Source organism: Coregonus clupeaformis, chromosome 8 (genome assembly GCF_020615455.1).
Source record: "Coregonus clupeaformis isolate EN_2021a chromosome 8, ASM2061545v1, whole genome shotgun sequence".
Taxonomy (NCBI): domain Eukaryota; kingdom Metazoa; phylum Chordata; class Actinopteri; order Salmoniformes; family Salmonidae; genus Coregonus; species Coregonus clupeaformis.
Window position 1 is genome coordinate 33,381,421 of NC_059199.1, and position 23,594 is coordinate 33,405,014.

Below are 23,594 nucleotides of genomic sequence, written 5' to 3' on the forward strand. Positions count from 1 at the left end.
TTAGTGTAGTCTGGCCCAGAGGTGTGAAGGTGAACGGAAAGGCACTGGAGCGACAAACCGCCCTTGCTGTCTCTGCCTGGCCGGTTCTGTAACACTCTGGCTCCAGGGACTCTGATTGTTGAGCCAGGGTTGTTATTTTCATTTAGGGTGTATTTTGTTTTGTTGGGTTTTGGTTTTGTATTTCTAGGTTTGCCTTTCTGTTGGTTGTATTTCTAGGTTTGGTCTATGACTCCCAATCGGAGGTAACGAGTGTCAGCTGTCGGCTCGTTATCTCTGATTGGGAGCCATATTTATTCTGAATGTTTTCCTGTGGGAATTGTGGGTTTTTTGTTTCCGTTTCAGTCGTGTCACTGAGGACTTCATGATCGTGGTTTATTGTTTTTATCGTGGTTTCTTTAATAATAAAGTCTACGATGTTCGCTCAACACGCTGCGCTTTGGTCTGCTCCTTTCTACGATCGTGACAGAAAAACCCACCAAAGAAAGACCAAGCAGCGTGTCCAGGAGCAAGGAGACTGGACATGGGAGGAGGCGCCGGGCAAGGAGATGGAGAGGCTAGCGATGGCCCAGGTGGGCACATCGTGGTCCTGGGAGGACATGCTCGGAGGCAAGGGACCTTGGGGAAGGATCAAGGCCCTGGCGAGAGAGGAGCAACGGCGGCAGCAGGGCCATCTTCGGAGGGTCGTGAGTCAACCCCAGAAAATTTTTAGGGGGGGGCACACGGCATGGACGACGGGGCTGACGGAGGAGAAAAGGGGGAGTATCCAGGAGGCCACCAGGCCAGGGGTACACCGCCCCTGTACGTCCTGTGCTGATGCCTCACACAGAGTGTGTGAGGGTAGGCATTCAGCCAGGACGGGTGGTGGCCGCTGTTCACTCCAGGCCTCCTGTCCGTCTCCACAGCCCGGTCCGGCCTGTTCCTGCCACCCGCACCAAGACTACGGTGCGCGTCGCCAGCCCGACCCGGCCTGTTCCTGCCACCCGCACCAAGACTCACGGTGCGCGTCGCCAGCCCGGTCCGGCCTGTTCCTGCCACCCGCACCAAGTCTACGGTGCGCGTCGCCAGCCCGACCCGGCCTGTTCCTGCCACCCGCACCAAGACTACGGTGCGCGTCGCCAGCCCGGTCCGGCCTGTTCCTGCCACCCGCACCAAGTCTACGGTGCGCGTCGCCAACCCGACCCGGCCTGTTCCTGCCACCCGCACCAAGACTACGGTGCGCGTCGCCAGCCCGGTCCGGCCTGTTCCTGCCACCCGCACCAAGTCTACGGTGCGCCTCAGACGGCCAGAGTCTGCCGTCTGCCCAACGGGGCCTGAACTGCCCGTCTGCCCAAAGCCTGCAAAGCCGCCCGTCTGCCATGAGCCATCAGAGCCGTCCGCCAGACCAGAGCCGCTAGAGCCTTCCGCCAGACAGGATCAGCCAGAGCCTTCCGCCAGACAGGATCAGCCAGAGCCTCCTGCCAGACAGGATCAGCCAGAGCCTTCTGCCAGACAGGATCAGCCAGAGCCTTCTGCCAGACAGGATCAGCCAGAGCCTTCCGCCAGCCATGAGCAGCCAGATCCGTCGGCCAGCCATGAGCAGCCAGATCCGTCGGCCAGCCATGAGCAGCCAGATCCGTCGGCCAGCCATGAGCAGCCAGATCCGTCAGCCAGCCATGAGCAGCCAGATCCTTCAGCCTGCCATGAGCCGTCCAGCCAGGTGCTGTCCCTTAGCCCGGTGCTGCCCCTAAATCCAGGTGGAGTAAGTTGGAGGGTGGTCATGTGGAGGAGGCTAGGGAAGCGGGTGGTGACTAAGGTGGGGTGGGGACCACGACCAGGGCCAGAACCGCCACCGTGGACAGACGCCCACCCAGACCCTCCCCGAGACTGTATGCTGGTGCGCCCGGAGTGCGCACCTTTAGGGGGGGGTACTGTAACACTCTGGCTCCAGGGACTCTGATTGTTGAGCCAGGGTTGTTATTTTCATTTAGGGTGTATTTTGTTTTGTTGGGTTTTGGTTTTGTATTTCTAGGTTTGCCTTTCTGTTGGTTGTATTTCTAGGTTTGGTCTATGACTCCCAATCGGAGGTAACGAGTGTCAGCTGTCGGCTCGTTATCTCTGATTGGGAGCCATATTTATTCTGAATGTTTTCCTGTGGGAATTGTGGGTTTTTGTTTCCGTTTCAGTCGTGTCACTGAGGACTTCATGATCGTGGTTTATTGTTTTTATCGTGGTTTCTTTAATAATAAAGTCTACGATGTTCGCTCAACACGCTGCGCTTTGGTCTGCTCCTTTCTACGATCGTGACAGGTTCCTGTCTCTCCATTTGGATTCTCTGCCTCTGACCCTATTACGGGGGCTGAGTCACTAGCTTACTGGTGATTTCCATGCCGTCCATGGAGGGGTGCATCACTTGAGTGGGTTGAGTCACTGACGTGATCTTCCTGTCCGGTTTGTCGCTCCCTTGGGCTTGTGCAGTGGAGGAGATCTTCGTGGGCTATTCTCGGCCTTGTCTCAGGGTAGTGGTCTGTTGATATCCCTCTGGTGGTGTGGGGGCTGTGCTTTGGCAAAGTGGGTGGGGTTATGGTTGGCCCTGTCCGGGGGTATCGTCAGACGGGGACACAGTGTCTCCAGACCCCCCCCGTCCCCGTCCCCGTCAGCCTCCGGTATCTATGCTGCAATAGTCTATGTGCCGGGGGGCTAGGGTCAGTCTGTTATATCTGGTGTTTTTCTCCTGTCTTATCCGGTGTCCTGTGTGAATTTAATTATGCTCCCTCTAATTATCTCTCTCTCCCTCTCTCCCTCCCATCCTGGAGGACCTGAGCCCTAGGACCATGCCTCAGGACTACCTGGCCTGATGACTCCTTGCTGTCCCCAGGCCACCTGCTTGTGCTGCTGCTCCAGTTTCCACTCTTCTGCCTGCGGCTATGGAACCCTGACCTGTTCACCGGATGTGCTACTTTGTCCCAGACCTGCTGTTTTCAACTCTCTCTCTCTACCGCACCTGCTATTTCAACCTCTAAATGCCCGGCTATGAAAAGCAAAGTGACATTTACTCCTGATGTATTGACCTGTTGCAACCTCTACAACCACTGTGATTATTATTTGACCCTGCTGGTCATCTATGAACGTTTGAACATCTTGGAGAGAAATCTGGCATTAATGGCCATGTACTGTTATAATCTCCACCCGGCACAGCCAGAAGGGGACTGGCCACCCCTCAGAGCCTTCCTAGGTTTCTGCCTTTCTATGGAGTTTTTCCTAGCTACCGTGCTTCTACATCTGCATTGCTTGCTGTTTGGGGTTTTAGGCTGGGTTTCTGTATAGCACTTTGTGGCATCTGCTGATGTAAAAAGGGCTTTATAAATGTGATTGATTGATGACAGCTTTACACACTCTTGGCATTCTCTCAACCAGCATAATGAGGAAGTCACTTGGAATGCATTTCAATTAACAGATGTGCCTTCTTAAAAGTTAATTTGTGGACTTTCTTTCCTTCTTAATGTGTTTTAGCCAATCAGTTGTGTTGTGACAAGGTAGGGGGTAGATAGAAGATAGCCCTATTTGGTAAAAGACCAAGTCCATATTATGGCAAGAACAGCTCAAATAAGCAAAGAGAAACGACACTTCATCAATACTTTAAGACATGAAGGTCAGTCAATACGGAAAATCTCAAGAACTTTGAAAGTTTCTTCAAGTGCAGTCGCAAAAACCATCAAGGCCAATGATGAAACTGGCTCTCGTGAGGACCGCCACAGGAATGGAAGACCCAGAGTTACCTCTGCTGCAGAGGATAAGTTCATTAGAGTTACCAGCCTCAGAGCCTCCTTCAAGACTGTTGGAAAAGCATTCCAGGTGAAGCTGGTTGAGAGAATGCAAAGAATGTGCAAAGCTGTCATCAAGGCAAAGGGTGGCTATTTGAAGAATCTCAAATATAAAATATATTTTGATTTGTTTAACACATTTTTGGTTACTACATGATTCATATGTGTTATTTCATAGTTTTGATGTCTTCAGTATTATTCTACAATGTATAAAATAAAGAAAAACCCTTGGATGAGTAGGTGTTTCCCAAGTTTTGACTGGTACTGTATATATATTTATATATACAGTGAGGGGGAAAAAGTATTTGATCCCCCTGCTGATTTTGTACGTTTGCCCACTTACAAAGACATGATCAGTCTATAATTTTAATGGTAGGTTTATTTGAACAGTGAGAGACAGAATAACAACAACAAAAATCCAGAAAAACGCATGTAAAAAATGTTATAAATTGATTTGCATTTTAATGAGGGAAATAAGTATTTGACCCCTCTGCAAAACATGACTTAGTACTTGGTGGCAAAACCCTTGTTGGCAATCACAGAGGTCAGACGTTTCTTGTAGTTGGCCACCAGGTTTGCACACATCTCAGGAGGGATTTTGTCCCACTCCTCTTTGCAGATCTTCTCCAAGTCATTAAGGTTTCGAGGCTGACATTTGGCATCTCGAACCTTCAGCTCCCTCCACAGATTTTCTATGGGATTAAGGTCTGGAGACTGGCCAGGCCACTCCAGGACCTTAATGTGCTTCTTCTTAAGCCACTCCTTTGTTGCCTTGGCCTTGTGTTTTGGGTCATTGTCATGCTGGAATACCCATCCACGACCCATTTTCAATGCCCTGGCTGAGGGAAGGAGGATCTCACCCAAGATTTGACGGTACATGGCCCCGTCCATTGTCCCTTTGATGCGGTGAAGTTGTCCTGTCCCCTTAGCAGAAAAACACACCCAAAGCATAATGTTTCCACCTCCATGTTTGACGGTGGGGATGGTGTTCTTGGGGTCATAGGCAGCATTCCTCCTCCTCCAAACACGGCGAGTTGAGTTGATGCCAAAGAGCTCGATTTTGGTCTCATCTGACCACAACACTTTCACCCAGTTCTCCTCTGAATCATTCAGATGTTCATTGGCAAACTTCAGACGGGCCTGTATATGTGCTTTCTTGAGCAGGGGGACCTTGCGGGTGCTGCAGGATTTCAGTCCTTCACGGTGTAGTGTGTTACCAATTGTTTTCTTGGTGAGTATGGTTCCAGCTGCCTTGAGATCATTGACAAGATCCTCCCGTGTAGTTCTGGGCTGATTCCTCACCGGTCTCATGATCATTGCAACTCCACGAGGTGAGATCTTGCATGGAGCCCCAGGCCGAGGGAGATTGACAGTTATTTTGTGTTTCTTCCATTTGCGAATAATCTCACCAACTGTTGTCACCTTCTCACCAAGCTGCTTGGCGATGGTCTTGTAGCCCATTCCAGCCTTGTGTAGGTCTACAATCTTGTCCCTGACATCCTTGGAGAGCTCTTTGGTCTTGGCCATGGTGGAGAGTTTGGAATCTGATTGATTGATTGCTTCTGTGGACAGGTGTCTTTTATACAGGTAACAAACTGAGATTAGGAGCACTCCCTTTAAGAGTGTGCTCCTAATCTCAGCTTGTTACCTGTATAAAAGACACCTGGGAGCCAGAAATCTTTCTGATTGAGAGGGTTCAAATACTTATTTCCCTCATTAAAATGCAAATCAATTTATAGCATTTTTGATTTTTCTGGATTTTTTTGTTGTTATTCTGTCTCTCAGTGTTCAAATAAACCTACCATTAAAATTATAGACTGATAATTTCTTTGTCAGTGGGCAAACGTACAAAATCAGCAGGGGATCAAATACTTTTTTCCCTCACTGTATATATACAGTGGGGGAAAAAAAAGTATTTAGTCAGCCACCAATTGTGCAAGTTCTCCCACTTAAAAAAGATGAGAGAGGCCTGTAATTTTCATCATAGGTACACGTCAACTATGACAGACAAAATTAGAAAAAAAATCCAGAAAATCACATTGTAGGATTTTTAATGAATTTATTGGCATATGATGGTGGAAAATAAGTATTTGGTCAATAACAAAAGTTTCTCAATACTTTGTTATATACCCTTTGTTGGCAATGACACAGGTCAAACGTTTTCTGTAAGTCTTCACAAGGTTTTCACACACTGTTGCTGGTATTTTGGCCCATTCCTCCATGCAGATCTCCTCTAGAGCAGTGATGTTTTGGGGCTGTCGCTGGGCAACACAGACTTTCAACTCCCTCCAAATATTTTCTATGGGGTTGAGATCTGGAGACTGGCTAGGCCACTCCAGGACCTTGAAATGCTTCTTACGAAGCCACTCCTTCGTTGCCCGGGCGGTGTGTTTGGGATCATTGTCATGCTGAAAGACCCAGCCACGTTTCATCTTCAATGCCCTTGCTGATGGAAGGAGGGTTTCACTCAAAATCTCACGATACATGGCCCCATTCATTCTTTCCTTTACACGGATCAGTCGTCCTGGTCCCTTTGCAGAAAAAACAGCCCCAAAGCATGATGTTTCCAACCCCATGCTTCACAGTAGGTATGGTGTTCTTTGGATGCAACTCAGCATTCTTTGTCCTCCAAACATGACGAGTTGAGTTTTTACCAAAAAGTTATATTTTGGTTTCATCTGACCATATGACATTCTCCCAATCCTCTTCTGGATCATCCAAATGCACTTCAGACGGGCCTGGACATGTACTGGCTTAAGCAGGGGGACACGTCTCGCACTGCAGGATTTGAGTCCCTGGCGGCGTAGTGTGTTACTGATGGTTGGCTTTGTTACTTTGGTCCCAGCTCTCAGCAGGTCATTCACTAGGTCCCCCCGTGTGGTTCTGGGATTTTTGCTCACCGTTCTTCTGATCATTTTGACCCCACGGGGTGAGATCTTGCATGGAGCCCCAGATCGAGGGAGATTATCAGTGGTCTTGTATGTCTTCCATTTCCTAATAATTGCTCCCACAGTTGATTTCTTCAAACCAAGCTGCTTACCTGTTGCAGATTCAGTCTTCCCAGCCTGGTGCAGGTCTACAATTTTGTTTCTGGTGTCCTTTGACAGCTCTTTGGTCTTGGCCATTGTGAAGTTTGGAGTGTGACTGTTTGAGGTTGTGGACAGGTGTCTTTTATACTGATAACAAGTTCAAACAGGTGCCATTAATACAGGTAACGAGTGGAGGACAGAGGAGCCTCTTAAAGAAGAAGTTACAGGTCTGTGAGAGCCAGAAATCTTGCTTGTTTGTAGGTGACCAAATACTTATTTTCCACCATAATTTGCAAATAAATTCATTAAAAATCCTACAATGGGATTTTCTGGATTTTTTTTTCTCAATTTGTCTGTCATAGTTGACGTGTACCTATGATGAAAATTACAGGCCTCTCTCATCTTTTTAAGTGGGAGAACTTGCACAATTGGTGGCTGACTAAATACTTTTTTGCCCCACTGTATATATATATCAGTGCCTTCGGAAAGTATTCAGACCCCTTGACTTTTTTCACATTTTGTTACGTTACAGCCTTATTCTAAAATTGATTAAATAAAACTATTTCCTCAGCAATCTACCCACAATACCCCATAATGACAAAGCGAAAACAGGTTTTTAGAAATGTTTGCAAATGTATTTAAAATAAAAAACATTCCTTATTTACATAAGTATTCAGACCCTTTGCTATGAGACTCGAAATTGAGCTCAGGTGCATCCTGTTTCCATTGATCATCCTTGAGATGTTTCTACAACTTGATTGGAGTCCACCTGTTGTAAATTCAATTGATTGGACATGATTTGGAAAGGCACACACCTGTCTATATAAGGTCCCACAGTGACAGTGCATGTCAGAGCAGAAACCAAGTCATGAGGTTGATGGAATTGTCCATAGAGCTCCAACCCAGGATTGTGTCGAGGCACAGATCTGGGGAAGGTTCCCAAAACATTTCTGCAGCATTGTAGGTCCCCAAAAACACAGTGGCCTTCATCATTATTAAATGGAGGTAGCCATGATTAGCTGTTCAGGAGTCTTATGGCTTGGGGGTAGAAGCTGTTGAGAAGTCTTTTGGACCTAGACTTGGCACTCTGGTACCGCTTGCCGTGCGGTAGCAGAGAGAACAGTCTATGACTAGGGTGGCTGGAGTCTTTGACAATTTTGAGGGCCTTCCTCTGACACCGCCTGGTATAGAGGTCCTGGATGGCAGGAAGCTTGGCCCCAGTGATGTACTGGGCCGTACGCACTACCCTCTGTAGTGCCTTGCGGTCGGAGGCCAAGCAGTTGCCATACCAGGCGGTGATGCAACCAGTCAGGATGCTCTCGATGGTGCAGCTGTAGAATTTTTTGAGGATCTGAGGACACATGCCAAATCTTTTCAGTCTCCTGAGGGGGAATAGGCTTTGTCGTGCCCTCTTCACGACTGTCTTGGTGTGTTTGGACCATGATAGTTCGTTGGTGATGTGGACACCAAGGAACTTGAAGCTCTCAACCTGTTCCACTACAGCCCCGTTGATGAGAATGGGGGCGTGCTCAGTCCTCTTTTTTTTCCTGTAGTCCACAATCATCTCCTTTGTCTTGGTCACGTTGAGGGAGAGGTTGTTATCCTGGCACCACACGGTCAGGTCTCTGACCTCCTCCCTATAGGCTGTCTCATCGTTGTCGGTGATCAGGCCTACCACTGTTGTGTTGTCGGCAAACTTAATGATGGTGTTGGAGTCGTGCCTGGCCATGCAGTCATGGGTGAACGGGGAGTACAGGAGGGGACAGAGCACGCACCCCTGAGGGGCCCCTGTGTTGAGGATCAGTGTGGCAGATGTGTTGTTACCTACCCTTACCACCTGGGGGCGGCCCGTCAGGAAGTCCAGGATCCAGTTGCAGAGGGAGGTGTTTAGTCCCAGGATCCTTATCTTAGTGATGAGCTTTGAGGGCACTATGGTGTTGAATGCTGAGCTGTAGTCAATGAATAGCATTCTCATGTAGGTGTTCCTCTTGTCCAGGTGGGAAAGGGCAGTGTGGAGCGCAATAGAGATTGCATCATCTGTGGATCTGTTGGGACGGTATGCAAATTGGAGTGGGTCCAGGGTCTCCGGGATAATGATGTTGATGTGAGCCATGACCAGCCTTTCAAAGCACTTCATGGCTACAGACGTCAGTCCACTGGGTCGGTAGTCATTTAGGCAGGTTATCTTAGTGTCCTTGGGCACGGGGACTATGGTGGTCTGCTTGAAACATGTTGGTATTACAGACTCAGTCAGGGACATGTTGAAAATGTCAGTGAAGACACTTGCCAGTTGGTCAGCACATGCTCGGACTACACGTCCTGATAATCCGTCTGGCCCTGCGGCCATGTGAATGTTGACCTGCTTAAAATTCTTACTCACATCGGCTACGGAGAGTGTGATCACATAGTCATCCAGAACAGCTGGTGCTCTCATGCATGCTTCAGTGTTGCTTGCTCTACGGAGAATAATTGGAGAAACTCCCCAAATACAGGTGTGCCAAGCTTGTAGCGTCATACCCAAGAAGAATCGAGGCTGTAATCGCTGCCAAAGGTGCTTCAACAAAGTAGTAAAGGGTCTGAATACTTATGTAAATGTAATATTTCCAATTTCCATTTTCTTTTGGTTTTTTTTGTTGCAGAAATGTCAAAAAAACTATTTTTGCTTTGTCATTATGGGGTATTGTGTGTAGATTGATGGGGGGGGGGGGGACTATTTAATCCATTTTAGAATAAGGCTGTGAATTAACAAAATGTGGAAAAGGTCAAGGGGTCTGAATACTTACCGAATGCGCTGTGTACACACACAAACCAAAGTATGTGGACACCCCTTCAAATAAGTGGATTTGTCTATTTAAACCACACCCACTGCTGACAGGTGTATAAAATTGAGCCATGCAATCTCCATAGACAGCCATGCAATCTCCATAGACAAGCATTGGCAGTAGGATGGCCTTACTGAATAGCTCAGTTACTTTCATCTTGGCACCGTCATAGTATGCCACCTTTCAAACAAGTCAGTTCGTCAAATTTCTGCCCTGCTAGAGCTGCCCTGGTTAACTGTAAGTGCTGTTATTGTGAAGTGGAAACGTCTAGGAGCAACAGCAGCTCAGCCGCAAAGTGGTAGGCCACACAAGCTCACAGAACGCGACCGCCGAGTGCTACTCCATATCAATGCCCATGATTTTGGAATGAGATGCTGGATGAGCATGTGTCCACATACTTTTGGTCATGTAGTGTATATTACTACCAACAATTTAACTGACGTTGGTTAGGATTATCCAATTGTTGGGCGCATAAGAGTGTCCAACTTTCTTTATTTTCATACAGATTACTCTCTGTTAGTCAGCACCTCTATACATTTTTTGGGGGGCGGGGGTGATGCTTTTTACTAGACTGTAGCTTACTCCCACACACACAGGCAAACACACACGGTGATGTGAAGCTGCATCGTGTCAGAAGCATGGAGGCAAGTGATAACCAGAAATTAATAGTTTTCTTCTATAGTAAGATCAAGGCACTCTCCCACACCCACACAGACCCGCAAATGTGTGTGCGCGTCCACACACAAACAAACACACCGATTTCTGTCACCACCGAGGTGTTCGGCTCTCTATTTCACTCAGTGAAACCATTAGCAGCTTTGGAACAGTGTGATTCGGCAGGTTCAAAGGGACAGAGACCAGAGAGAAGGCAAGAGGACCCAGAGAGGTGAGGCATCATCCCATGCAACCCGCTGGGCAGAAAATGCAAGTGGGAGTGCAGGGAAAGAGTCATCAAGTGCTGGATGAAAGCAAAACACCACATGAAGGAATTGTGGAGGTTTTCTAGTCTTATGTCTGTACGTTCGTGTGTATGATAGCTACATAAGAGACTACTGATCTCATGCTGTTTTACCCTGAGGTATTCTGTCATCCGCCAGTTAATAGTGTGCGTGTATGTGTGTGTAGGGAAGAGGGAAGCATGTGTATAATTGTCAGAGCAGTGTGATGACCAATAACCTGAGTGCACAGGCCAAGTGGAAGAGGGAGGGGGGTGGAAGAGTGTGTGTGGTGTGGTGGGGTGGGGGGGAATCTGTCCGGAGGTCGGTGATAATATCCAGGAAAGAGAGGGAGTGCGCCACATCCTGTTTTGTAAACTGTATCCTGCAGCCTTTTGGAGTGCGGCTTCAGCCGAAGGATGAGGGAGCCAAATGGGAGAAAATGGGTTAGATGGGTGGACGATAGTGGAGGAGGGTTGTACATAGGCCAAGGAAAAACGCATGTGGGGGTAAGAGGAGCATGGTGAATGACCTCACTCCTCTGTTGGAGGTAAAGGCAGCACACGTCCCGCAGGTGATTTACGAGCGACCATGACTCAGGAAGCATCACCTCGGCTTGGCACTTTGCATACACACGTTCTTCCGCCGCCCTGCGTACAGGAAGCCAGCGAGCGCTTGTGTTTTCCCTCTATTGATCTGGAAGTTAAGCGAGCAGAATACGCTTGCAAGTGATACAAGACCCGAGATAGGGCAAGGTGAAATTAAAGTGCAGTGAAGACGATAGAGGGGGAGAGGGATTAAGTGGCAATAAAAGCTTAATGGACTTTTACAAAAATAGTAAGCTTTAAGAGGAAGACGGGGAAAAAAACTTGGAACAATGAAAAGGAAGAGGAGCGTGCGATTTAAAATGCCGGAGGTCAGTGGGGACTGGGCAGAAATTCCGCTCTACCTTGGTTCACTCTTCAGAGCCTAGTTTAGCGACAGTCAGTAGTAGGCTATTGTTCTATACATTTTGTTGATATGAGGCCATTAGCATATGAGTCCATTAGCAGAAGTCACAATCATTAACCTACAATGATATCCAGTCATAATAGGAGTGGCTGGATTACCGTATGCAATCACAGTTAACCTTACAGTGCATAAGGTCTAACTCAGCTTGCTTACTCAGATTGAGGAACAATGGTTTCAGATGTGCACATCGACCAAGCTCAACCAATTAAGCATTTATCTGAAAATCACACCACCAGCCCTGATATTCTAACTATTACAGTACATGCATTTGGGAACACACACACACACACACACACACACACACACATAATGACAATGCATGCATACATTTCCTTATGCACACACACACTCAAACAACATCATGTTTTGGCATAAATTTGCCTGCAATGACACAGCTCCCCATCCATCCCTTAGGCGCACATCTATTGTTATTGATGACACATGGTAATGTGATGGTATATGTCTCACCCTTCCCAGCCCTATGCACAAAAGCAAATATAGCCTATCACACTGCAGCGCACACACACTGGTTAGCCTTGTGCCCGGAGCTCCCCAGCGCTTATTCATCAGAGCGAGAGAGAGATCCTTGTGTGTTGCTGTGTGACTGAGTTGAGCTCCATGTTGGCGATGTGCGCAGAGAGGAAACCACCGCACGCACCTCTAAGAATGACACTTCGGTTTATCGTTCAACTTCGAGAACTTTGGATGTTTAGCAGCTATTTTTACTTTTTTTCATCAATGGAATCAACAAGAGACTAGTAAAATCGCTGCCTTCACAGCAACAGCAAAACATGTGTTGGAATTTAGGCTAAGAAGCAGATTAATTTAAATAATTAGTTGTTTTTTATTTTCTTCAAAACAACCAAAGTGATAGACATTAAGCAATAATTCAGTCGCCTGCTGCAGATATTCACTTAACTTTTGTGTTATTAATGATCCTAAATACCAGCCAGAGCATAGATAATTTTTCCTATAGGCCTAGTGTTGCCCATTTAGCTTAGCCTATAGCCTACTTGGTAGACGCTCCTGGCATACCTAGAGCTCTTTTTTTATAAACGTTTTTATGCGAAAAAAAAAAGTAGGCAATTCAAGAAAACAACAGTTAAAATCTACTGTTCAACCTAAATTGAAGGAAGGAGTCAGGAGATCAATGATTTGCACGCTAGTACGAGTGATGCGCAACAAAATGTCCCTCGCGTGAGGCGCAATGTCTTTACAGCCTCGCGTCTTCCATTGACAGGACAGCCGGCAGACAATCAACAAAGAACATCTGTGCAACTTGTGGAAGAGATACAAAAAATGGGGAGAAATAACCATCGACATTAAGGTAAACATTTATTTTAATTAAATCATGGACGGGGCGGGGACGGGGGGGGACGGGGGGTGTAAAGAGTGTAAAAACAGCAGCAAATCAGCTCCAACTCATTTTAATTGAAGAAATCTCTTCCAAAGTATTCGCATGCACAATAGAGAGATATATGTGATATCTTATACAAATGTAAGCAAGGTTTGAAATGATTATGTTTTAGTCAAATGTTATATCAGTTTGTGCTTCTTGCGGTCAATTTGCAGTCTACAAATTATTTGTAATTAAGTTCTGGCCCCCGGGACATCTTCTCAAGAAAAAATTGTCCTGCTGCTGAATCTAGTTGATGATCCCTACAATAGGCTATCTGATATTAACACTTCGAGTAGCCTATTTGGCTGCAAAGATGAGAACGCACTGACAGCTGGGTTAGCTTTTGACTCTTTTTAACTAGTCACAGGTTGCCTACAGGGTTATACTTAAATGTTTTGGTGTCTCAAGTAAGAAACAGACTGTTATGCAATTGCTTAATAAGCTATTCAAAGTTAAGTATACAGTGGCAGGTCTACTAGCCATCCTCACTCACAAAGCAGTCAAATGCCAGACTTTATCATAGCATGTGTCTTATCCACACACACCAAATAAGTAGATTAGAACCTGTTAATATCGTGATGCTTCCCTTATCCCCCCCCCCCCACCTTATTTAAACCTATATTCTGTCAATCGCCATCCATCCAAATTCCATGATATTTGACCTCAAATAAATTCAACACCACTTTGGTAGTCTTATCTAGTGGTTATTCAAAATCCTGCAACAGAATTGAATTGGATCAAATAATCATTCAAAGTAAAAGCCACAAATGCCTCTGGGAGTTGGGTTGGTGTCATCATGTTATAAATCATTATTAACAGGCCACCTCATGCACTGTGTGTGTTTGTTCCTGCCAGCCCCCCTGTGGTTGATGGTGATGCCTGAGTCCAACCCAGCAATGCAGAGGACAAGAACCTGGTGGTGGCAGGGACAACTGGGTGTTTCTCTGCTGTTTCTGGTTTTCCCGCTTCTCAGGACCGAACCGCTCCAATTCGAGCTGTCGTTCAATGGACTTTCGGAGCCCCAGAATGTGACACTGGCTGCTATACTGCCTTTGCGCAACACTGAATACCCGTGGGCCTGGCCTCGCGTGGGGCCCGCTCTGATGAGGGCTCTGGAGCGAGTCAATGACGACCCCACCCTGCTGCCGGGCCACCGCCTGCGACTCGTCTACGACAGCAGCGAAAACAAGGACGGCGTCTGCTCCGACTCAGTGGCGCCATTGGTGGCCGTGGACTTTAAGTTCTCCTACGACCCGTGGGCCTTCATCGGCCCTGGCTGCGACTACGCTTCGTCTCCCGTGGGCCGCTTCACTACCCACTGGGACGTTCCCATGGTGACGGCCGGGGCAGCGGCCATCGGCTTCAACATGTACACGTCCATCACCAACACGGGCCCCACGCACAAGAAGCTGGGTGAGTTTGGGGTGCGCCTGCACCGGCATTTTGGCTGGCACAGGCACGCCATGCTCATGTTCAGCGACAACAAGGACGACGACCGGCCGTACTACTTTACGGCCGAGGGGCTGTACACGCAGCTGCAGCTGGACAACATCACCACGGCAGACACGGTCTTCAATGAGCAGAATGGACCGGTCCAGTATGAGAACCTCATCCGTGTCATCAGCCAGAGTGCCCGAGGTGAGCTCCCTGTCTAATCTCTGTCCATCTGGCCTCTATCCTTTTTCTACCTAAAGTCTTCTGGACACCCTCTGCCTTTATCTGGGTGACTGTTCCTTGTTCTCATCTTGATATCAAACATTGTTTTTGTACAATTGCATACAGACACGTACATGTTGACATGGTTTTCTCATGCCAAAAACATGAGAAAATAGCTCTCAATCGGTCACAAACCCAGCTTGCAGTAGATTTGCTCTAAGTTTTATGACCGCACATTAAAGCCATATGTTTAATGTGTGAAAATAAGTGGCCTGAATAATTGCTGTTGGCAGTAATGGTATTTTAATTCCATTATTTCATTAAGCTGTAGAGAACAGTCATTCCCAGTTGGTCCTTATTTTAAGACCCCCATGTGTATGCTGTTTTCATTTCCAACCACTATTTTCATTATTTTGAATTGACCTGTCAACTTACTAATTATGTCGATACATGACGTCCCAATTACCAGATGTAGGCCTGCGTGCACATGTACAGTTTAAATCCAATAGATTGAATGATAATATTTGAGCTTATGTTTTGTTGACCTAGTGAGTCAATAAACAGATGACTTGGATGGAAAATGTAACCAAAAGTGTAATTAATGTATGGCACTGGCAGATCGAGTATTAATGCATGGCGCTGGCAGATCGAGTATTCAAAAAGCTGTCAACTTGCCACAACGACAATTAACACACAACACAGTGAGGGAGAGAACTGACATCTGTTAACACACATTAAACAGACAGCCAGAGAATGTAGCAAGAGGAAATAGAGAGAGTAAAAACTACAACGCATTTCTCACTCTCCACTTTTAAATTCCACCAAGGAATCAATTATTTTGGAGCAACGACAGAAATAATGAAATGTTTCCTTCTTTTTTTGCCATCTGGAAATAGGTAGAAATTAAAACAAGGCAACAGTAAACATCTCGTCCTCCACGAATGATGCAAGATGTATCATTCACCCAAGTTTCGTCAAAATCGGGCCAGTGGTGTCTGAGATATCGCCTGGGTTAACTAGACTCATATCCCTGAGCATGTGTGCCAGATTTCATCACTCTGAGTCAAGCAGATGTGCCCGTTACAGCGCCACCGTGTTGTCGATATAATATTATTGCATATGTTGAGTCTTGACAGTGTTTGCAACATTTTGTTACAATACGAATATCCTTGACTGATTTATATGCATTTATGTGCCAGACCACACCCATGTGAATGTTTATGGGTCAAATAGTGGCCATGTTGTTTTAGGTACTAGTCTGATGCCATATTTCAAGTTTCGTGCAGATCGGTCATTCGGTGCCAGAGAGGTAGCGTTTTAATTGTTTTTCACAAAATTCTAAATGGCGGAAAATCCATCATGGCGGACCTTATGGTTCCCTCATCCAAATGTATTCCTTGTGAGGAGAGGGACCTATGTACTGAATTTCATGACTATAGGTCAAACGGGGTGAGGGGCATGACCTTTCAAAGTTTGCATTTTCAATCTCTTGTTATAGCACCACCATCTGGCCAATCAGTGTAATTTTGTCAATGCCGGATCTCACATCATTCAACCCAAGTTTCGTCAAAATCGGGCCAGTGCTGTCTGAGATGTCGTGTGTGACTAACGCACTAACGTACCAACGGTCTGAGACAAATCCACAGTCCCCTCCCCGATTTCATTGTTGGGGACAATGAATCATGACAAGTAAAAAAACAGAGAGTGGAGAGGGAGTTAGAGAGGATGTGCACAAGCAAAGTGATGAGTCTGTGAAAGATATAATAGACAAAACAGGAGAGTGATGGATAAATAAAGATATACAGATAGAGTGCAAATAGTTAGACGACGTAGGCCTACTGTAAGAGAGACGGCAAGTGCCCTCCTTGCCTGATCCGTGTGTTTTGGTGGGCGGCCCTCTCTTACATTTACATTTTAGTCATTTAGCAGCCGCTCTTATCCAGAGCAACTTATAGGAGCAATTAGGGTTAAGTGCCTTGCTCAAGGGCACGTCGACAGATTTTTCACCGAGTCGGCTCAGGGATTAGAACCAGCAACCTTTCGGTTACTGGCACAACGCTCTTAACCACTAAGCTACCTGCCGCCCACTCTCTTGGCAGGTTTGTTGCGGTGCCATATTCTTTCCATTTATTTAATGGTGCTCCGTGGGATGTTCAAAGTTTCTGATATTTTTTTTTATAACCCAACCCTGATCTGTACTTCTCCACTACTTTGTCCCTGACCTGTTTGGAGAGCTCCTTGGTCTTCATGGTGCCGCTTGCTTGGTGGTGCCCCTTGCTTAGTGGTGTTGCAGACTCTGGGGCCTTTCAGAACAGGTGTATATATACTGAGATCATGTATATATACTGAGATCATCATAATTATGTGTCTTCTGAAGGTAATTGGGTTGCACCAGATCTTATTTAGGGGCTTCAAAGCAAAGGGGGTGAATGCATATGCCCGCACCACTTTTCCGTAATTTATTTAGTAGAAATTTTTTAAACAGGTAATTTTTTTCATTTCACTTCACCAATTTGGACTATTTTGTGTATGTCCATTACATGAAATCGAAATAAAAATCCATTTAAATTACAGGTTGAAATACAACAAAATAGGAAAAACGCCAAGGGGGATGAATACTTTTGCAAGGGACTGTAGCAATGGAAGGCAAACGTCAGCAGAGGCAACTCCACTTGGCATACAGATAACCTTATTATGTACTTGAGTGCTTCATTGTTATTTCAAATCTGTAACTAAATAAAGGTGCACAATGCTAAAATCGCTCCGCCATTTCCTGGTTGCTAAAATTCTAATAGTTCGCCTAATTTCATTTTATGTGACAAAACAAGCCAGTATAGTGTAGAGAATCACTCTACTATCTAAACAGCTGTGAAATATATTTTCCATAACCCAAAATATTGTTATTTCAGCTGTTTGAAACTGCTGTACAAAACCGAAAGTAAAAGACACAGAAACGAAACGTAAGAATAGGAAGCATAGAAATAGCGCTCATAGAACAAATCTACCGCATCTTAGACTTGCTTTCGATGAGAATGACATATCTATAACACGCATTACTATATAAATTTGGTCGGATCGCCCAAAACGTGACATATTGCAGCTATAAGTGCTCCCTGGCTAGCGCCCTTACCCGAACCACCACCAAGCAATCAGTATATCCAATATGAAGTTTGCGAGTATTGTGTATGTGGCTTTAATTCAATAATTGGCTAGTTCAGATGTTGACTTGTGCTGTCAGAGACTGGGTCATCCCCCAAGAGAGAGGCCAAGACATTCTGGAGGAGGCCACCTACAGAGAGAGAGAGAATAGGAGGAAGAGAGAGAGAGAGCACGAGAGAGAGAGTGGGAGAGGATGAAAATAAACATGTTCTGGATCCCTTCAGTTGGTGTGCTGTTTGAGCGTGAAGTTGACCTGAGACAAAGCTGTCATGTCCTGGCAAAATAACTATTGTACAAATGGCAAATGTGAACGGAAGAGGGAGCTTGTTTTACCTTCTGCGACCGACAGTATTTCATTAGCATTTTTTCACACCACTGAATTCTTTATTTTGGAATTGACCCAGAAATAAACTGTATCTTGTTGGCTGTAAAATCCATGTCTTTATTGAAAAGAATGTGTGAATGCGAACACTTGATTGGTTCTAGTTTGATTGTAATGGAGAATGTCTTGTTTGTTTTCTTCAAGTAGACATATGCATTTCTGTTGCCAGTACTTTGTGGCGCCAGTACTTTTTGTTCTTAGCCTCAGGACACACTGAAGAATGTACATGAAAGCACATTGAATGATCAGAACTCATAATTTTCCATACATTTTCCTTTTGACTTCTTCAATTTGGTCATAAGCTATTTGATGATTATCAGCAGATGGTATTCATTCTAACATGGCTTCTTTCAGTTTATTTGGCTTGCTGCACAGGTGTAAATGTGGAATTTTGATAGTGTGGCAGTGTGGCTCATGGTTTCTGAGACAGAGGACATTACGTGAACTTGAATGGTAGAATGTAGGTGGTATAACTGCCCTGTCGGAAACCACCTCGCGCCGTGCCCGGCCTCAGCCAGTTTCCTGTAGTCCACTCCCCCAGTTCCCACATGGGTACGACAACATTTCTAATTAAAAGTCCCAAACTTAAGCAAGAGGCCGAACCAGTGGCCCCCCTTTGACTTTATAAGGCAAACGGCTCAGGACATTTCTGACACCAAGGTATTTCCTGTAAAACATCATTTGTCCAGATATTTTGGTTCTCCAATGTTTTATAGGGCTATTTCTGGTACCGGCCCCGTAGGACCGCCATCTGAGTTTATTGACTGTCACGCAGTCGTTTGTCTCACCGAGCGACCAGGGAATCAATTCGCAGGCTAAGCTGACCCAGCTGGGGGTGGAGTGGTGATGGGTGGGAGAGAGAAGGAGAGAGGAGAGGGATGGCTGGCTCTTCAGCTCTACCCCAGTCCATTGTGAGGGATGCTCAGTTCTCACATGATCTTCGCTGCACTCACACTCCCTCACCAGGAGCCTGAACTTTTCGTGGTTGGTCAAAATAATACAGTACCATCAGTGCCCCCTCTGCCTTCCTCCACCAACCATCGCTTCACGCAATTAGGAAACCAATGGGACCACTCTTAACTGGTCAGAACCCACAGTTTAAAATGAATAATTATTTCAATATCCCAGGCCTGTGGGCAATATCCGAGTGTTGTTTACCTGTTGTATTTTTTAGGTTGTAGCCTGTCCAAGCCCCAAGGCCTCTGGAGTGATTTAAGGCTGGTGGTAAAAGGGGTTTGGGTTTCGGGGGAGAGGGGGTGGGGGGGAGCTCTGGAACAACGTCATTTGATGAAGTGATTTGCAAGCAGAGATCTATATTGGAGCCAGCTGTCCCATTTAAAAGGAAGAAAAATAAGCCTGGTTTCTCTGGCTCTTTGGGTTGCAGTGGAGGCAGAGAGCACCCCTAATTCAAACAGCATGGAGACTTCCAGTGTGGGATTACTTAGTGGTGCTGTGACTGTCTCATCCTTCGTGTTTACCCCCCCCAGCGGCATTTAGCAAATCAAAGCTGTGGATAGTGTCGGTTTGTTAAACTGGAAGGCAAGAGAAGGGGATAGAGACAGAGAATGAGAGAGGAAAACAGTAAAAGAGAACCCAGCTAGAATATAATGTTCTGAGAACCATATGTTTCTTAAAGCTTGGTGAGAGCGTGGTTGTCCTATGGTTATTTTGCATAAAACCTTCCCACAACTTTCTGGGCACATTTATGGAACTTCACAAAAAAACATTATTTTTCTGGTATTTCATTATTTTAACAGAACATTTCCTAAAAGTTCAAACATACTGTAGTTACATTTAATTTCAATTTTGGTCATGTTCTAGGAACGTTCTCCAACTGATTTGACATTGGGAATGTTTTCAAGTAGTTCAGAGAACGTTAAGAAACAACATTCTTCTGAGGGAATTTCAGTACTTCAGCATAACGTTTCCAACAGGTTTCTTCATGGTTCTATTTAAATATGCACTATGCAGAAATCGGTCCGCCATTTCCTGGTTGCTAAAATTCGAATAGTTCGCCTAATTTCAGTTTATATGACAAACAAGCAGTCATTGGGTAGAGAATCATCGTACCATCTAAACCGCTGTGAAATATATTTTACATAAACAAAATTAGTGTATTTTCAGCTGTTTGAAGCTGGTGTGCAAAACCTAAAGTAAAAGACGTTAAAAATAAACTTAAGAACGGGAAGCATAGAAATAGCGCACATAAAACAGATCTACCGCTTCTTAGACTTGCTTTCAATGAGAATGAAAGATCTATAACTTGTATTTCTATGTGTATTTGGTTGGGTCGCCCAAAAAGTTACATATTGTAGCTTTAAGTCATGTTCTCAAATTGTTCTGAGAACGTTAAGAAAACGTACCATAAAAACCACAAAAAAACTTTTGTAACGTTCAGATAACATTCTAAGAATGTTATTTAAAAACAAATACATTCCATTCTCAGCATCAACAAAACTATTTTTATCCTCTTATTGTAACGATCCCGGCAGTCTGAGTCGGGTCCTGTCTGTGGACTAGTTTTTCTGCTCGGGATCTCCAGTTTCCCGAGGGTTCTGGAACGCTCCGGGGAGCTCTCTTGATTTCCGCACCTGCATCCCATCTGCAATCTGCACACCTGGTCCTGATCATCACCCTTCTTAGGCTCTGGCCTAACATCCATTCCCTGCCGGATCGTTAGCCATGAACAGTAGGTTTACCAGAGTATCAGTCTTAGAGCTTCTAGCGGTAGTTTTGTTGTTTTTGCACCTTGTTGGTTTGTTGTTTACTTACCTCCGTTTTGTTCCATCTGCAGTCACTCGTCCGGAACCTTCATCCAACCTCTGCCTGGTGGTCGGCGGCTGCCGAGCCATGATGGGATCAACCACTGCACCCCCAACAACTAATCAACGCCGCCCGCTCTGTTCCCTGGATTATTCAGCATCACTCTTGAATTTGTAAATAAACACTCACCTTCGTTTCAACTTACCTTGTCCTGGTCTGCTTCTGGGTTCTGGCTTTGTAACTCGTGACAGAACGATCCGGCCAGTAATGAACCCAGCGGACCTGGACTCTGTTCGCCATGCCATTACCCATCAGGAGAAGATGTTGGGCCATCATAGCACGGTACTACAGGAGATCGCGTTGTCAGTTCGGAACCTTTCTACCGGTCTGACGGAGGTCCAGAACCAACGCAAGAGTCCGGTGGAGGATCCACTACCGGTTTCACCCATCTCGCCTGCCGCTTCTGGAGCTGTGTCCTTCCGTGAGCCCAAGGTTCCGACGCCGGATAAATATGAGGGGGAGCTGGGAAGATGCCGTTCCTTCCTTATGCAGTGTGGATTAGTGTTCGATCTACAGCCCTACTCTTATGCCACAGACAAGGCTAGGATAGCCTTTGTGATTGAGTTGCTGCGTGGTCGAGCGCTGGAGTGGGCTTCAGCCGTTTGGGAACGACAGGATCCCTGCATGGCTTCATACCAGGGGTTCACGGCCGAGATGAGGAAGCTCTTCGACCATTCCGTCCGAGGGAGGGACGCGGCTAGGCGCCTGTTTTCGCTTCGCCAAGGAACTCGCAGCGTGGCCGACTTCGTGATCGAGTTCAAGACGTTGGCTGTGGAGAGTGGGTGGAATGAGGAGTCTCTGCAAGCGGCCTTTTACCAGGGTCTGTCGGAGCAGCTCAAGGATGAGTTGATCTCCTATCCGGAGCCCTAGTGACCTGGACAGCTTGGTAGCCTTGTCTATTCGGGTGGATAATCGAGTCCGAGAGCGAAGGAGGGAGAAGCAATGGGTTCCGTCCAACCGATCAGCTTCTCAGGTTCCAGTCGGGTCGGGTGGTGGACCAGAACACGTCGATCATTCTCCACCACAAAGGATTAGTGGAGAGGTCCTCTCTCCCGATTCTGAACCCCATGCAAGTGGGGCGGCACGGGTTAACCAAGGAGGAGCGTCAACATAGACGTAAGACCAACTGCTGCCTCTACTGTGGTAGCTCGGGACATTACATCTCCACTTGTTCCCGGCGGTCGTCAAACTGCCCGGCTCGCTAAAGTTGGGAGGACTTTTAGCGAGCCAGTTTCAACCTCTCAGTACCTCTGTCAGACCCCGTTTCCGGCTACCCTTGTGAACAGGAATCAGAGCTTAGCGATTAACGCTTTTATCGATTCAGGTGCCGATGGAAGCTTTCTTGATGCCGAGTTGGTGGAACAGCTGGGGCTTTCCAAGGAGCAATTGCCGGAAGCCATTAGGCGACCACTCTGAACGGCAGTAGTCTGGCACGTATCACGATGAGGACTGAACCGGTTAAGATGCTGTTGTCGGGGAATCATTCGGAGATGATTTCATTCTTCATTCTGCCGTCTTCCCATGTTCCTCTGGTCCTTGGATACCCCTGGCTGAAGGAACACAATCCCACGTTCGATTGGGTGACGGGCAAGGTAACGAGTTGGAGCCTTGATTGTCATGCTAACTGTCTCAAGACTGCCTGTCCCCATTCGGTTCCCAGTCAGGTGATTGAGGCTAAACCCCCAGATTTGTCCCTGGTTCCCGAGACATATCACGATTTGGGGGAAGTGTTCAGTAAGCAGAAGGCTCTGTCACTCCCTCCCCACCGACCATATGATTGTGCCATCAACCTGTTCCCTGGAGCTGTCTACCCCAAGGGAAGGTTATACAGTATCTCCCGCCCTGAACGTGAGGCTTTGGAGACCTACATCAAGGAGTCCCTAGCTGCTGGTCTCGTTCGGTCCCTCGTCATCACCCCTGGGGGCAGGATTCTTCTTTGTGGGTAAGAAGGATGGCTCTCTTCGACCGTGTATTGATTATCGGGGGTTGAATGACATCACGGTCAAGAACAAGTATCCCCTGCCCTTGATGAGTTCTGCCTTCGACTCCTTACAGGGTGCTACGGTGTTCACCAAGCTAGACCTACGCAATGCGTATCACATGGTCCGGATCAGAGAGGGAGACGAGTGGTTGACGGGTTTCAATACACCGATGGGTCACTTCGAGTATCAGGTGATGCCGTTTGGACTGACCAATGCTCCAGCGGTATTCCAGAGTATGGTGAACGGCGTCCTGAGAGATATGATCGGTCTCTTTGTGTTTGTTTACCTGGATGACATTCTGATCTTCTCGAAGGAACCTTCCGACCACGTCCAGCATGTCCGGCAGGTTCTGCAGCGATTGTTGGAGAATCGCCTGTTCGTGAAGGCCGAGAAGTGCGAGTTTCACGCCCACACGACATCCTTTCTCGGGTACATCATCTCCAGGGGAGAGATTAGGATGGACCAGGAGAAGGTTAGTGCGGTTCTGGAATGGGCCCAGCCCGGTACGAGATTGCAGCTCCAGAGATTTTTGGGGTTTGCGAATTTCTACCGCAGATTCATCCGGGATTACAGCCGTGTGGCCGCTCCGTTAACTG

The 23,594-nt window shown here is 46.6% G+C and overlaps 1 protein-coding gene across 1 annotated transcript in view; it reads left to right on the forward strand.

Moving 5' to 3' along the window:
- The first annotated feature begins 12,144 nt into the window (after positions 1 to 12,144).
- LOC121571777 (atrial natriuretic peptide receptor 1-like) overlaps positions 12,145 to 23,594 on the forward strand; it is a 123,950-nt gene continuing 112,500 nt past the window's right edge. Inside the window, exons 1-2 of the mRNA XM_041883455.1 lie at positions 12,145 to 12,924; positions 13,852 to 14,634. Of these exons, the coding sequence (XP_041739389.1) occupies positions 13,866 to 14,634 (769 nt within the window). The 5' untranslated portion in view covers positions 12,145 to 12,924; positions 13,852 to 13,865. The remainder of the gene's footprint in view (positions 12,925 to 13,851; positions 14,635 to 23,594) is intronic.